The sequence below is a fragment of the Pipistrellus hanaki genome (genome assembly GCF_964339955.1).
Source record: "Pipistrellus hanaki genome assembly, chromosome: 9".
NCBI lineage: Eukaryota > Metazoa > Chordata > Mammalia > Chiroptera > Vespertilionidae > Pipistrellus > Pipistrellus hanaki.
The window spans coordinates 50,539,573-50,556,408 of record NC_140511.1 but is presented as its reverse complement, the minus strand read 5'-3'; the positions used below and the strand labels follow the sequence as shown (position 1 = coordinate 50,556,408).

Sequence of the window (16,836 nt, the reverse complement as noted above, 5' to 3'; positions counted from 1 at the left end):
GAAAGCATAACTTGGTAATAATTTCACATCCTTTCCTCTTTCTCCCATATGACCAATTCTTGAGCCATCCTAATTAGCTATTTTTTTTAACCTGGATTGCACAAGGGATCACACCTTGTGTATAAACCTCTGCATGGCCCCCACACACTCAACTTCCCCATTAAAATGCTGACATTGGCTTTGCTCTTCTCACAGGAACCAAACTATTTCAAAATCCCTCATTACCCTTCTGTGCCTAAGATTCCAGAATTAACCATTGTTCTACTACTGTTGCCTATTAGGGCAAAAATCTTCCCTACCTCTTGAGCTAACATTTTCTAACATACATAGCAAAACCAGGGTTTCCTCCTTCCCAATCTGGAAAGACCATTAATATACAGACATCTTTCTCTTTTTCTTCCTCTTCTTTCTAGCCAGTTCCTTCAACAGTAGAGGCCCTGGGTATAGAGGCTTATTTATTCACCTTCTTTTGTTTTAGCCAATGGTTCACGTATTCATATATTCAAGAAACATTACTGACACTCTCTAAGTCCCACAAGACAGCAGGATGGGATCCCTGCCTTATGGAGGTTCCAATCTGTTCTAAGGGTACAGTTCTTTGTGCTTCATATTTTTGGCCAATTCATTTGAAATAATGCCCTGAAACACAGGTCAGACCAAGAGAGGAAATCAAAGATGCCACATAATGTTTGGATGAACAAATGGAAAGAACAACTTCATCTCAGGCCCCAACAGGCACTTTTAAGGCCTGGAGATCCTACAGGGCTCAGATGGTACAGTCATTTCCACATCAGGGCCTCTAGACCCTCCACAGACATAGACCACCTTCCTTGTCCTCAAAGCTATGTCATGATAGTCCACTGTCTTGCAAAGGGACAACCTGCATTTCCTTGACCGGTTCTCCAGATCAGATGTCTTTCTCTTTGCCTACACTGATTAGTGCACACTCACACCTGCTTGTGTGTACACTCAGTCTGATGTGCCTTGTCTATTCTGCCATCACTTCACTAAAATGGCCCCCTTCCCTAATCTGTCTTGTGCTTGTGTGAAGTAAGTAAAGGGGCAATTCCAACTCTTGTGCTTCCCTGGCTGGCTGGTCTCAGGGCAGCAACTGGAGAAGGCTGGCCCAAAGATGCCTTCCTCCTCACCTGCTTTAGTTCTCACATCTCAGCTCTCTAGGGCTCACCATTAGGCCTGGAATGACAGCAAGAAAGGGGACATCTCTGGAGCTGTGCAAGTAAGGACCCTGAAGACACCCACTAAGAAAAAAGAGAAAGTCACTGGCCAGCCATCATTCTGCCCAGGCTGCCAGTAGGATCCTAGGGCACCAGCATCTTCCAGACAGCTTCCTGGCCACCATCAGGGCCAGCCTTGTGATCTAGGATCCTCCTGCTGTGTTAGTTGAGAAGTATTCTTCCTGCCAGCATTGGGCCAGGTGCCTTGGACATCAGTGGCCAAGAATAGACTGCAAAAGGCTAAGTAGAAGGTGACCATCTTCAAAGGGCCTTCAGACTTCCCAGAAAGCTCTGGCACACAGCCATGACCTCGGGTCAGTGTTTCCTGCAAATGAACTTGTGATGGCTCCCTGAGGGCAAGGACCATGTCTGTCCAGTTGACAACCCCTAGCACTGGCCTGAAATGTAGGCGGCGCTCAATACTTACTTTCTGAATTAATGTTTAATGACCTCCACTAAGAAAGGATGAAAGCACAGTGGAAAGAGCCCAGGTTTCAGAGTCAGACAGACCTGGATTTGCAACTTTCCAGCTCTACCATGCATGCTGGCAATCTGTAAGCCATTTTACCCATCTTAGCCTCAGTTTCCTCATCTATAAGATGGAGATCATAACACCCACCTCGAAATGTTGTTGGAAGCAACAGATGGAAATTATATGTAAAGCCTTTAATCCAGTCCATGGCAAAGAACACTTCTTGTTTTTAGTTCATAAATACTTGTATAGCTCTTACTGTATACCAGACACTGCTCAAATATGGTAGGGGAGGTCCTATATCACAATTAGTCTTAATTCTTATAATGACCCATTGAAATAGGCTCTATTTAAACCCCTTTTGCAATGGAGGAAATGGAGGCACACAAAAGAAAAGCAACTTGCCCAACATCTGATATCACCAAATGGCAGGGCCAGGATTCATATCAATTTCAAAGTCCAAGATTTGAAGTGCTACACTTTTCCTTCTCTAAAGCAATCAATCAATGAATGCTATCTCCTATCCCTACCGTGTTTTGATGATGGGAGATATGTGACTACTAGACCAGGGTTTTCAGTTGCCACAGGCATTCCTGGTGCAGCTGCTGTGGGAAACAGTATGGAGGTTCCTAAAAAAATAAAAAATGGAACTGCCTTATGACTCAGGGATCCCACTTCTGGAAATATATCTAAAGTAACCTGAAACACTAATTCAAAACTTATATGCACTCCTATGTTCACTGCAGCATTATTTACAATAGCCAAAATTTGGAAGTAGTCCAAGTGTCCATTAGTAGATGAGTGGATAAAAAAAATTGTGGTAGCCATGCCAGTGTGGCTCAGTGGTTGAGCATCAACCCATGAACCAAAAGGTCACCAATTCGATTCCCGGTCAGGTCACATGCCTGGGTTGTGTGCCCAAATCCCACTTGATGATGTTTCTCTCTCATTGATGTTTCCATTTAACTATTCCTCTCCCTTCCTCTTTCTCTAAAAATCAATAAAAACATGTTTAAAAAATTTTTCTGTGATAATTTGCACAATGGAATATTATGCAGCCATAAAAAGAAGGAAACCTTATCTTCTGTGACAGCATGGATGGATCTGGAAATTGTTATGCTAAGGGAAATAAACCAGTCAGAGAAAGACAAATACCATATGATTTCACTTATATGTGGAATCTAATGAACAAAATTAATAAACAAAATAGACTCATAGATACAGAGAATAGGCTGACAGCTGTTGGGGGGGGGGGAGAACTGTATGAATAAGGTGAAGGGATTAAGCATAAAAAGAAACTAAAACAAAACAAAACAAAAACCTTCATAGACACAAACAACAGTATGGTCATTACGAAAGAGAAAGGGAAGGGGGGGGGCGACGACAAAACAGAAAGATAAAGGGGGAGATAAATGATGATAGAAGGAGACTTTACTTGGGGTGGTGAACACACAATACAATTTACAGATGATGTGTTACAGAATTGTACACTTGAAACCTATATAATTTTATTAGTCACTGTCACCTCCAATAAATTCAATAAAAATTAAAAGAAGTAAAACTAGAGAGAAAAGGAAAGGAAAACAGAGAGAAAAAAGGAGAATAAGTATGCATCCTCCTCCTAATTATCCCTAATTACAACTGTCTATACATAGGGTGCCCAAGACAGAAGTAATCTGTCCACATGAGGACCAACCATATAAAGACTCAGCTTCCCCATAGACAAGGGAGCAGAGAAGGAAGTCAGCCTTTTGATGGCCCAAACCTCATCATAAAGAGAGCTTTTGGTTCTTCCCGTCTATATGATTGCATTTGCCCTACTGCCAACCACAGAGGAAATTTCATTACCAAAATAAATCAGTGCTGCACTTGACCTTGCTTCTCTATGGCTCTGGATTAGTGACATCACAATGCACTCTACAAACGCTCAGAAATATCAGAATAGCCCCCTCAAGTCAAAAACACCTGGTATTCCACTAAAAGGCATTAAATTATTTTGATTTTACTCCATGGAATCCAAAATGCTTTCAATGTTTTCATTTACAAAATGCTTTAGAGAGAAAGTATGCAACTCTGGACCTTAAGAAACCTCGACTCTTGGTCTGGTTTGTGTTCTGATTCACTTATGGTAAGATGGGGAACAGGCCGCAAGCCAAGGAACAGTAGCTCTGGCCCACAATGCTCACATGACTCAATCCCCAAGTGGCTGGGGCCTCACTGTGGAGGCTCCCCACTCAACCTTTTCTCGTCCTCAAAGTCATGAGCAGGTCACAGGCAGCTCCAGGGCAGCTCCTCTTAAGGGGTCCAGGATCCATCTCTCATGGCCTGGCTAACTATCATATTTCCTTCCAAAGTAGCAGAAGCAAAGCTTCTCCTTGCTGAGAGGAAGCTCAGGGGGAATGCTTTCTCTCCAAGGCAGATGCATGGAGTGCAGTGACTTCAGGACCACTGCGGCAAATGCATCTCCTGCATCCCCATCTCAGGAACACAACCCTAACGCTGCTCGCTCAAAAAGATGACCCATTGTTAAGTCAGGTTGGTCACCAACACAATCAATAAATGTAAGGCTGATGTGCGGGTGTGGGTGGGGGAGGGGGAGAGGGCACTATCCATACAGAGCATGTGCTCTCAAGAAGCCTTCAGAATCTGATGGCCATGGGTATGAAAGATGTGTTTCTACAAGTAGCACCTTGTTTTTCAATGAACTGACTGAGGTACAAGTCACAAAATCACAGTATCACAAAATGCCAAAGTACCAAGGACCCATGGACATCATCTACTTCTCTCTCTCTCTCTCTCTCTCTCTCTCTCTCTCTCTCTCTCTCTCTCTCTCTCTCTCTCTCTCTCTTAAACAGGAGGGGGGGAAACTGAGACACAGACCAAAGGTAGGCTTGTTTGAGTTCACTGTCGGTAGATGACTCAAATCCAAAATGTCTCACCATTCTACTTCCTAACCAGCTGCCCCTGACATCCAATTATCAACAAGTGCTCTTACACCGTTATTTTCACGCACACAAAAAGTATATTTATGATGAGGTTATCAGCAAAATGTTTAAATATAGCATGGCTGGTACCTAAAAAATGCACTCAAATGGAGAAAACAAAATTGAGTTGAAAAGATAAACTTTTGCTTTGAATTATGTCCTCAGCCCTGAAACCTAAGGGGACAGTGCCCTTCCCACTATTCCCTGTGACAAATAAAGGGCTGTTGTTATTCCCCACCAGGATTTCCAATAGTAGGCCAATATTTTAGGTTACAGCAATTTCTGGGTAAACAAATGGGAGTTGTATAAGGTAAAGTAGCCTGAAACCACCTTCACTACCCATAATAAAATCAGTTTCAAAGAAGGCTGGAAGATTAAAGTGCTTTTCTCTGCCTTTAAAATGGGGAGGGAGGTTTCATTTTTAGGTATGAAGACAAGACCCTGAAAACAAACAGCCAGGCCTAGGACGAATAGATCAGGAAAGATACAAACACACAGAAAATCAAAGGCCCTGAAACTTTTTACCACAGCAACTGTGATGTTTCATCCTGGGTCCATTTCAGCAGACCCAATGAAGCTTCTTTGGCTACAAAAGATTACATGAGAGCATAAAACAAATTCTGAAGGTTTGGGTTCTCTCTCCCATCCCCCCCCCCCCCCGTGTGTGTGTGTGTGTGTGTGTGTGTGTGTGTGTGTGTGTGTGTGTGAGAGAGAGAGAGAGAGAGAGAGAGGGAACACAAGAACAACAGGCTTAGAGACTAGTGTTGCAGAAAGCAAAATTTTCCTTGTTTCCATTACATCATCCAAGTTGGAGACGGGGAGGGCAGAGTGGGGGCACAGCTGGTGGCAGCTGCACCACCATCTGCTTTCTCCTTAGCAGTGTGTGCTAGTTTGAGTTGCAGCCTCCTATGGCTCCTGATAGAGGAGGCATAGTATTAAAGGTACAACAGCCTATTATGAAAAGCTTTCAAATTATTTAGAAATAAATCACTCTTATGGTAAGTTAACCTCAGGTAGGTTGCTAAGCCAAAGTTCTCTTTGAGTTTAGGCTATTTGTTTGCATCTCTTTAGACTCAGCTATAGTGCAAACTCTGTCAACTCAATGTGCGCAATTAGGCAAGTAGAATATACAAGCAACCACCTGCCATCTGCTTCCCAAAAGGTAAGCAGCCAAAAAAAGCATTAACAGAAGGACTGGGGAATGCCCAACCCTAGCAGGCAAGCTCTGGAGTTTGGTATCCTAAGCCATCTGGACAACCAGTCTTGTCCTCTTGGACACTCATGGGGTTTCCTTCAGAATACACTGCCTGGCATCCCTTATAGAAGGGGAGATGGGTGAGAATAGGCTGGGGAGAGAGAGGTTAATGCCCTGTCTGCCATTCAACTGCAAAAGGGCAATGGGGCTGCAAACAGGTGGTCTGATTAAACCATACACATATTTTATCTAGTCTCTACAGGGTTATGTTAAAAAGAAAAAAGTGCTGACTTTTCAAAATGAGTTTTCCTATATAAACATCTAGATTGCTATCTCTTCCTGGGGCAGGGGGGGGGGGGGGAATTAAGCAATATGGCATCAGCAGGCCTCTTTTTCAGTTATCTGGGGTTAAGCGGCTGCACTTTCTTCCACTAGTCATGCATTCTGAAGAACGTGCCCTCACACTAGTGTCTCAAATGCCATTGCATCTATTTATGTTCCACTTGGACCTAGAAAGCTTTTGATATAATGTCTCTGAGCATGGAGAGGAAGAAGAAACCCCAAAGGAATAATTTCCCAACTGTCCTGTATTGATTCTCCTCTTTAGCTGAGAATTCATCCCTTGGATGGCCAACTAAAATTCTGCCAAGATCATTCAACACAACATAATGAACAGATCTAAGTAGAAGGCTAGCTACAATGGCCCTTCGATACAAAAGTAGGTTGCCTTGTTTCAAAGAGGCATTCCAGACCACTTACCATACATCTTGCCTTCATCTGATAAGATGATTTTCCTCCTCCCACAGGGTGGATAGATAGCCAAGGCTTCCTGAAAGCTCTGCTCAATGTCAGGACTCCAGACCCCTTCCGCATCGTTGTCAATTGGCTTATCTGCAGAGTCACTCATCCTTTCCATGTTTTCGGCAGGGCTCTCGCTGCCGCTCCAGCTGCTGGGCTCAATTTTGGCGGTTGGGTTTTCCAAGCCGAAGCCTGGAGCCTTTTCAAGAAAATAAACCTAATAAAGAAATGAAAATATAGTGTGATAAGGATGAGGTAACCACCAATATACTGCTCTTTGCTAGTCTCATTGCACATTCTTCAGTTGACAGATCTGAATAACTGCTAGTGGAAAATATGGGAATTTGAGACCCAAGTGGATTTTTTTCTTTATGTATTCATGCTAGGCACTCAATACAGAAACATAATGGCGGACAGCAGCTGTAAAATCTTCGCAAATGAAGGAAAGTTTTCATCTAAGAATAGTATTCACTCTGAGTTGCAAGTTCACAGTGAACCATGCAAAACCATTTACTAAGTGCCTACTATCTACCAGGCGCACTCTGTTCAATAATAATTGAATCTCCATAGCAGAACAATTTTATTCAAAAGAAAATAAAGTAAAACAAAAGATGTCTGCCTCACTGTGGCCATCAACATGGTAACTCTGAAATGTTAAATCATTCCAATATTTGTCATTGAGGTCACCCAGATGCGAGATAGTGGCAGGGTAAAAAGAAGAAAAGAGATTATTTTGTTATCACAAAACTCACTCTACTATGACAGCTGACTTGGACCTGCCAGTCTATGGCATTTCTCTGTGGGACATTGAGCCTGAACAGTCAGGTCACGTTGCCACTGTCAGCTTCTAGATTGTAACCTTGAAGCAGGGACCAAGTTGTCCCCATTCCTGCCTTCCCTGCAACAGCTACAAGAGGCCAGCACATTTACATAAAGAAATGGTTTACACCTACATGGGCACTTTGGTAGCCTACTCAGAATTCCTGATCTTAAGGAAACTGTGGGGAAGACTTTAATTTCTTTCTCTGTAGCACTGAAGGTTACAAAGAAATCTTTCTCAAAGGTTTATTCTCCTTAAAGTATGCATGAAACCTATGGTCTTAAAGGGATAAGCTTTCCACACGAATGTCAAACAGGCACAAACACCCATGTGAAAATGATCTAATCCGGTACCCCCTGCTGTCCACACACTAACATATCAATATTCCTTTGTTGAAAAGGCATCAGATCATTAATTCAAAGGCTTCCCCCTAAAGGGGAGAATTGTTCCTAGCAACTGATCGAAGAAGGGAGATGGCAGGGTCACAGTAGAAAGAGCTTAGTGGGCCCCACCATTCCCTGCCTTCTGTCCCCATCAAATCCACGCAACATTACAATAGAGGCAGCCAGGAGGGGAGCAGGTGCTGGCCCCACCAGGCACCAGGGACTGCTCCATGCTCCAGGGCAGTTACCTGAGAGCCAGCAGCCTGTTTTCTTTCTTTCTCCTCCTGATTGTATCCCTTTCCTATGCCCTCCCCCACCAGTGTATATCAACAGATCCCAGGTGCAGAAACTCTGAGGCACATGAACATTACACAATTAATGGTATAACTAGTGGGTGATTTTGGCTTGGTAACCTGACAGCTTTTGAGATTTGGCAGCACCTGGATAAAAGAAACCCCCAGGTTGTCTGCCTTTAAATGCTGCCACAGATCCATCATTCAAAGAACTTGTCAGCAAAATATTTACTACTTCTTACCAACACATGTACATTGGCACCGGACTTTAAAAACTGCCAAATGTTGAGGTATAAATTATGCCACAAGAAAGGGTTTTGTGATTAACCCCCAGATGAACTCTGCAATGCCTGCAGTGTGGGCCTTTTGAATTCTCAAATTATTACATTTTTTGTTGGAATCTAAGAGTCTTATAAAATTCAAGCTGAGCTGTATGCTCCCCTAGAGTCTGTTCTAGCTCCAAAGCAGTTTGTTAGAGAAATTATGAGAATATGATGAATGCTTTGAGCAGTGGCTAATCCGCTGTCTTCCTCTCTACCTAACCCCCACCCCTACACCCCTGCCACCCCCAAAACAAAACAATAGACATACAAAAACACAGGCCAGTCTTTGAGCTCTGGGCAGCTCAGAGAGCCATATCTATAATAATAAAAGCATAAAATGCTAATTAGACCAGACGTCCTTCCAGATGACCTTCCAAAAGAAGCTGGGGCTGCAAGGGAAGCCCAGGTCCCGGGTACTGGCAGAGGAAGGTTTACTCTTGCACGAATTTTGTACATCAGGCCTCTAGTTTTAGGATAAACAGCAATGTACTCAGCATGCAACCCCTATAGTAGAGGGACAGAATCCAGGACAGTGAGGGCCAGCAAAGGGACTGGGGAACTTTACTTGCCTAAAAAGAACATCACCACGTCACTGAGCGCCTCAGTGTCTTCAGACCAAACTCCCCAACACTTCTCTAATCCAATGCTTGCAGTCCCCTCTAACACTTCTCAACTGGTCATATAATTTATATATGAACATCACCAATGACAAAAACCCCACTACCTCCACACTGACATGTTGAAATTCTTCCATCTACTAGGCCAAAACCCATGTACAGGTTAACTTCTATACCAACCCATCCCTTGCAGAAGCAAATCTCCCACCCAAACACCCATTTATATGTAACAGGAGCAGCCCTATTGTGACTTGGATTAGACATAATTCACATAATACCTGGCTCAGCCCTCATGAATGCATCCCAGTTTGTCCATGGCCCTCAATAAATGATGCTCAGAGATGGACTAGGACCCACAAAACTTCTAGGCTCCCACACTTCAAGTGCTATTCCTGATTTCCCTTCTCTAATGTAACTGGTTTAGGAGCTAAAGGCAGGGGGTTATTTATAAATCCATTATTTTAGCCTACATGGCTCAAAGCTGGTAAGATTTTATTGAATCATAATTGCAAGCTTAGTGTTCTTAGACACTGAACATCCTCTGAAGAGCTGGCTGTCACATAGAGAGGGTTCTGACCCATTCTGTGCAAGTTCTAAGATTATTCCAGCTCAACGTGAGAAAAAGTTCCTGCTAGTTGAGCTGTTCAAAAAGGGCTGGGCTGGCTGCCTTAAAGAGGAACAGCAGAGTCTTGTAGACAATCCCTTAAAGTAACCTCTAAAGCTGGGAGTCACAAGCCCTTGGATGTTTGGGGAATGCAGTATTAGCATTAATTGATCATCCACTTAGTAAACACAGGCACTGTTCTAAATGCTCCCCCCCCCCTTTTTTTTTTTTTCATTTACTGCAAAGGGAAGAACTCTGTGTTCAGGCCCTTGCAATTTGGTCAACTGGAGCTCAGCAGGATGGAATTACCTACTCTGGACAAGGGCCAGGACACAAACCCCAGAAGCTACCAGATACATAATCCACAGAGTTATACAGGCCCTTGGTTTTACAACCCAATTGTAAGATGAGGCCCTGTATGGGCAGAGAGTTTCCAATCACAAGACTGGGGCTGGCTGAGAAAAGCTCCCTGTACTGGATACTGAAATAACCATTCTGGCATTCTATCCCTCAGGTCCCTTCCAAACCAGCTCAAAATCCACCTCATCCTGGAAACTGTCCTTGTATCTAGTGGCTCAGAGTATCAGCCACACATTAGGAGTGTCCTAAAAATGTGTGGCATTGGTTAAGTACCACCCAATCTACCTGGTTTCCACATACACAGCAAGAAGCACCTGCTTATTACAAATAATAAGATCTAATCAAGTGAATTATGCATAGAATATCTGTGCCTGTAGAGCTGATGTCCACCTCCTCATCCCTTTTTTGAGTAAGGGAGTTAACTTTCACACAATTCAGTAAATAAAGAACATAGAATTGGGGGGAGTGAGGGAGGACACGGCATGATATTCAGGCTCAAACTAATCTGGACTCCAAACCTGGCTCACACACTGGCCATGCAGTCCAGAATGAAGTAGTTAATCTCTCAGAATCTCAGATTTTATTTGTAAAATGGAGATAGTAAATACAATCCCAACATAGGAAAATCATTAAGGGGTGGAGGGACTCTATCTTACAGGGTTGTCGTAAAGATTTAAAGATAATGAGTGAAGGTGCTCTGTCATCTGTAAACCCATGACCAGATGTTCATTTGTTTTCAAGTCCATTATCTCTAGACAGTGGTATGTGCCTTGCAGTGCCCAAATACCTACCGATAATGGGATGGTGAAGAAATGAAGGTGCTCTCCTAATAGTTCCCTTTGGAACTAAGTTACAAAGGTCCTTTAGATTACTAAATAAAAAAATTTAAATTTGTAACAAACCCTTCTATTTCTAATACTTATATAAACCTACACTTATATTCACAGGTTCAATAATTTTCATTATTTTTCTGGGAAGTTTGGTTCAAGGGAACAATCCCAGACCTAAAGGAATGCCTAAAAGGAAAGACGGGAACTTTTGTTGCTGAAAATCTACAATATATCATGTAGCCCCTATGTGCCTCAATTCCATCATTAACACTTTTCTAGAAGTTCCTCTTTTTTCTGAAACTCTTTCTAGCCACACTATAATAAACTCCAAAAAGAACTGTTAACAGGCCAACAGCCACACTTCCTAAATGGATCATTATTTTACAACTACCCACTGGCACTCTAAGAAGAGCAACACGAGTACCACAGAATGACATCATGTGTATATTTGACCAATCCACATTTTAACTTAAGAGCTGAGGACAGAAGGGGGTGAGAGAGTCAAATACAGGTGCTTCTGACACCAACTCTATTCACGGAACTTATGAACAAAGGATATGACATAGGACCCAGGAATCTGCTGCTCCATCTTAATTCCTGTGGATCCCTCATAATGCAAGCATCTCACCCACTTGTGGGTGATTTAAGAGCTTTTAAATAAAAGGGTTAGTTTTAACTCTCATGATTCATGAAATGCCACTGAACATGAAGGTCACACACAAAATCATACGCTTTGTATTAGCCCATGTCTTAACACTCTTTGAGGCAAAAGGAAAGGAGCTGGACTAGGAATTGGGACTCTGTCTTTATTTAAGTAACCCAGGACCATGTGGTACTTGAGTGTCTCAGTTTCCATCATTAACACTGAGGAGGCCAACTTAATCATTCATCCCCTTGTGGTTCCATAGACTCAACTAATAGAACTCAGTATGCTGGTTTATTACTGCCCCCCACCCATTCACACTCCAGTGTCCCTGAGGGCAAGGATTGTTCAAATCACCACAGTATCCACAATGCTAGCAAAGCACCTGGCATAATAAATATTCCAAACAAAGAAAGAAGGAACAAACCAACAACCAGATGACATGAACGTTCTTTGACAACATGACTAAACTTATCATTAAGCTTCACCCTGTCCCTGGCCAAGGTTCTTATGAGTAGTAAGAGCCCAAAGGAAATCTCCAAATTAGGAAGATAGATTAAGTCTAACACAGTTTGGGTAACTAAGTGCTGGCTGTCTGAGCTAATTTCTTCATTAATCATGATTATTGACAACCAATAGTCCGTGTTAAAGGGACAAATATGGTTTGGGTCCTCTACCGGGTAAGCTTCGTCTAACATGAACATTTTGAGTAGAATGGTAAGTTTGGAGATACAATATTTTATCCTTTGCTTTCCCTTTCCTTTGGCCACCAGTAAAGATGACAGCTTTAAGAAAATCCCTATGGGAGGCAAACTGGTAAGGATATAAAGACCAGAAACTAAAGAGGTGGCCAAAAAAGAAATTCAAAAAGGAAAAAAGAAAAAAAAAAATTTTTTTTAAAGGTAGTGAAGAAAACCTGAGTGAGTAGGTGAGTGAAAAAGGCAACATATAGGGAGTTGCACTGAGAGCAAAGCTGAGAAAAAATATTTCTAAGCACTTCAGGACAAGATGAAGGCAGGCACAGGTGAAGTCCACTTTAGGGTTTAAAGAAAGAGAATCGCATGGTTGGAATGATATTTGTAGGAGACACTCGACCAAGCATTTGATGGTTCGAAGTTCACTGTGGTCTTAGTGAAAGAACAAGTTTTTCTCATAAGAAGAAAGCTGACCTCCAACAAAAAGTCTGGGAATGAAGGAGCTTTACTTCCAAAATGAATTGGTACTTGAAATCCAAATTCATCCTGCTCCCAATGAGCCAGGTTTCAAGCACAATGTCTAAAGTTTTCACCTAGAGGTTCTTAGTTAATCATTGCACTACCCTTGTTGGGCATTATCCCACTTTATGAAGTCCAGAGGTTGACCAAAGTCATACACTTAGATTTTAAATCTAAGAGTCATTTCTCCAGAGAGAATCCTCATCCCATGAACATCAGACTCACACTACTTGCTCACTAGCTGTAGGCTGGATTTCAAAAGGAGGCATGTAGGCAGTGCTTTCAGCTTTGTCCATGACTGACACCATCAAGCACAGTCTAATTAATTCCTAATGAATAGTGATGATACTGACTCACCTCCCTGGGTAGCTGGGAGGAATGTCAGGCACTGATGATGGTTAATCGCTTTTGCATATGTAAAATGGGGCAGGTTATTATTTTCCTACCATTTTAGACACTAGCCAAACTTGCTAACAAGTGGCTTGAGAAATACGAGGATTGAGGATCAGCAGCCTAGATATTGAAGGCAACCTCCAGAGAGAGAGAACTACAGAATGTATTCTTTTAGGGAATGCTGACACTGAGAATTGAGGCCACATCTGCTGTGGAGCCAGTATCAGCCAGTGAACCTGGGTGCCATATACTCCAATTGTCAACAGGTTCCCTCTAATTTCAGCAGGAAGGAGTGGATAATTACTCCTTCTCATTTTCAAAAATCACTCCCCTATCAACAGGATCCATCAACACGCCAATACCTCTTCACCAAGCTCCCGATGCTGGGTACCCATTAGAGGACTTAGCATTGCCCTCCTGAGATGCTCTAATTCTCTGCTTCATCAGCTTTAAGCACTTGCCCAGGTGACAGCTCAAGAAAGGCTTTGATTGATTTCATGCTATGCAGCACTGTATTACCAGCCTTTAGGGGAAAAACCTTCTCTACCCCCTTAATGAATCTGCTAGCCTCTAAGAACAGAAATTCCTGCTTCACCTTTCCCCCACCACACCACTAGTCAAGCTAATCACTGCTCTCTTTCATCAGAAGCCTCCTTCAAACGGAGACAACAACAGACTCCGGTCCAGAAAGTCTATCCCATCTGACCATTCCAAAGTGAAGACTGGACACTGAAACAGTGCACTCATAAGGGGAGCTTGTGCTGGATGACATGACTTGCAGGCTGAGTCACGGATCCTGGGAGGTGGACAATTTAACCTCAGAAAATACATTTCAAACCTGGAAACAGAAGTTTCTTTGCTGCTCTAAGAGAAAAAATGCCACGGAATTAGCAGTGAGTGGCTGGCAACAAACATTTTGAGAAGAAAACATATAAACCCCTTCCCAGGTGTAATAGTCAAAGAAAACTACAAAATTAACTCCCCAATTCCAATAGGTATATAGCATGGACATGCATTTGAGGTAAACTCACAATCATACTGCTTACAAAAAAACAAACAAAAAACAAACAAACAACAACAACAAAAAAACACCAAGAAAATAATACTCTTTAGTCTTTATAAATTATGGGTACTATAACCTATAATTTCTTAGTTGGTAAGATTCATCACATTATCACAATGCCTTAGCATTTTAAATGCAATGAGTACAAAATCAAAAGTAGACAGTTAATACTTCAAAACCTATCAAAAAGTGAGATAAATACATACACTGCCTTTGGCCAAACTTTAAGAGAAGCATTTCAAGAGATTCCATCTCAGCCCCATGCCCAAGGGAATGCCTACAAATGGGCCTCGGAAAATCAGAGTGCTAGTTCCCTGGGTGGCAAATCTATGGGTCATGCCTGGGGTGTCATCTTTCTTACAAAAGGCCAGTGGAGACTCACTCAATGTTACACAGCCTGTTGACTGCCAACTTAATGATATGTCGGCTCTGGACTAGAGGCAGCACCTTTGGCAAAATTCTAATTCTACTACATAGAGAAATGGTCCCGGGCCTTCTTCTCCAGCTCTCTGACTTAGGATGCTTCTCTCATTCTGGACATCTAGACAGCATGGTGTGAGACAGAGGCAACAGGTAAATATACAATTTACTTTGGATGAGGTTGTAAGTGAATCTGTAAGGAAAACTGGAACCAAGGTGGCATGTTAAAGTGCTGAATTGTGAAGTCCAAGTCTTTGGTTCTTCGACTGAATACATACACTGGCTTTCAACTGCTCTCTAAAGATCCAACTGGTCCACATGGATTTCATCAGCATTCGCATCAGAGGATCCAAAATCTAAGCTCCAGCCTGCCCAGAAGTAAAAAACTATTTCTTGTCAACGTTGGGTAACCAAGAACACGATTTGCCATGACACATTTGGTTCCTTTCCATCATTTCAACCATCAGAAATATCACTTGTGAGTGTGGGTTTTGGGTCTGGCCTATCTGCCTTTAAATATCCATTTCTAAAGGATCTGAACATACAGATCCTGATATGCTACCCAAATCATACGAGAGTATTTTTTTTTTTTTTGAGGCCCAAAACATGATCATATAACTCATTGGGAGCAGAAACAGAGCTTATGTGACCTCTAGGACTGAGGACAGTGGAATGTGACATTAACACTAGATAAAAGGGGGATAATACAGAACAACAGAACTAGCTTATTTGATCCAGTACCTTTCTGACTCCATAGTTACCTTAGAGAAAGTTTATTCCAGGAGCTCTGAATAACTGCTTTTATTGAATTGTGCTTTTATGTGATGTCATTAGCATACTAAGAAACAACCTGTGAATTAGTCACTGGATTTTCTACAAAGATGTTGGGGTTTCCCTTCATCAAATCACATAGGTTGCTCTTGACAAAAACCCCAAAGGAGAGTTTAATAAAACACCAAACACCATGTGTTAGTACCTTGTGGCCAACCAGCTAGGCCTTGACTTTCTTTACTCACTGGCTTTCAAGGTGCATTGAGCCACTCTGGCAGAACCCTCAGGGAAAAATGGTTATTTTAGTCGACAAATTTGGTTGCATTCCTAAATCCACTTTAGGTCCTACCTCTATTCCCTTCTTTTTCTTTCTCCTTTGCCCCACTTTTAATTTATGCTATTTTACAGCCTTGAAAGCTGCCTTAAATTCATTCTGAAATGAGACAGGAAAACTATTTTTGTTTTATAATTATCTCCTTTTCCCATGTCTCCCACCCAAGTGCCAGGTACTAGAGAGATAGATGGAGATGAGTAAACGTGTAACCCTCCCCTGCCCTCAAGAAGCACCCTTCCAGCAAGGAGACAGATAAGAAAGTTAATTATCCTTCAAGATGTAAGCCCCAACTCCCTGAATGCCAGTAGCACATTTACTCACTCATGCATAGGAATGACTTGTTTATGTGTCTGTCACCCTTGTTTGTGGGTTTGTGAGACCCATGTGAGGTCCATGCCTTTAATCATTTTTTCTATCCTGGGCATTTAACAGAACGTCTAGCAAATATGCGCCCCCAAAATAATGAGCGAACGGATGTCTAAATAGTGAGTCCATGAGTAAATGAATGAATGAACAAAGTTCATGAATATAAGATGTCAAAAGAGGAATGAAACTGCTAGTTGAGCCCAGAAACAGGAGTGGATTCTGTCTCTTGAGTCAACAACAGCCTCATGGGAGGTGACATTTAGGCAGGTCTTGCAGCCTGAGTGAACACAGCAGGCCAACCAGGAGAAGAGCACTGAGAGGCCTGCTCCAAGATGTCCATGGAGGGAAAGGGCAGAGCAAGAAAATAGAAAGTTTGGGGCAGAGGCTGAAAAAATAATCTCCACTGGGCTGCAGGGGACTGCCTGTGTAACAGAAGGCAAGTACTGTTTCACAAAAAGGCAACAGAAATTGGAGGTAAAGAACAAATAATTTTATAAATTTGGAATCACAATTTTTTAAAATATATATTTTATTGATTTTTTTACAGAGAAGAAGGGAGAGGATAGAGAGCTAGAAACATCGATGAGAGAGAATCATCGGTCAGCTGCCTCCTGCACACTCCCCATTGGGGATGTGCCCGCAACCAAGGTACATGCCCTTGACCGGAATCAAACACAGGACCCTTCAGAATGCAGACCGACGCTCTATCCACTGAACC

At 42.4% G+C, this 16,836-nt stretch overlaps 1 protein-coding gene across 7 annotated transcripts in view; it reads right to left on the bottom strand.

Moving 5' to 3' along the window:
• The window catches only part of TEAD1 (TEA domain transcription factor 1), a 256,121-nt gene that overhangs the window by 168,291 nt on the left and 70,994 nt on the right, over positions 1 to 16,836 (bottom strand). For all 7 annotated transcript variants that reach the window (XM_084893780.1, XM_084893775.1, XM_084893776.1 and 4 more), the window contains one exon: positions 6,646 to 6,901. In XM_084893780.1, the coding sequence (XP_084749906.1) occupies positions 6,646 to 6,901 (256 nt within the window). The remainder of the gene's footprint in view (positions 1 to 6,645; positions 6,902 to 16,836) is intronic.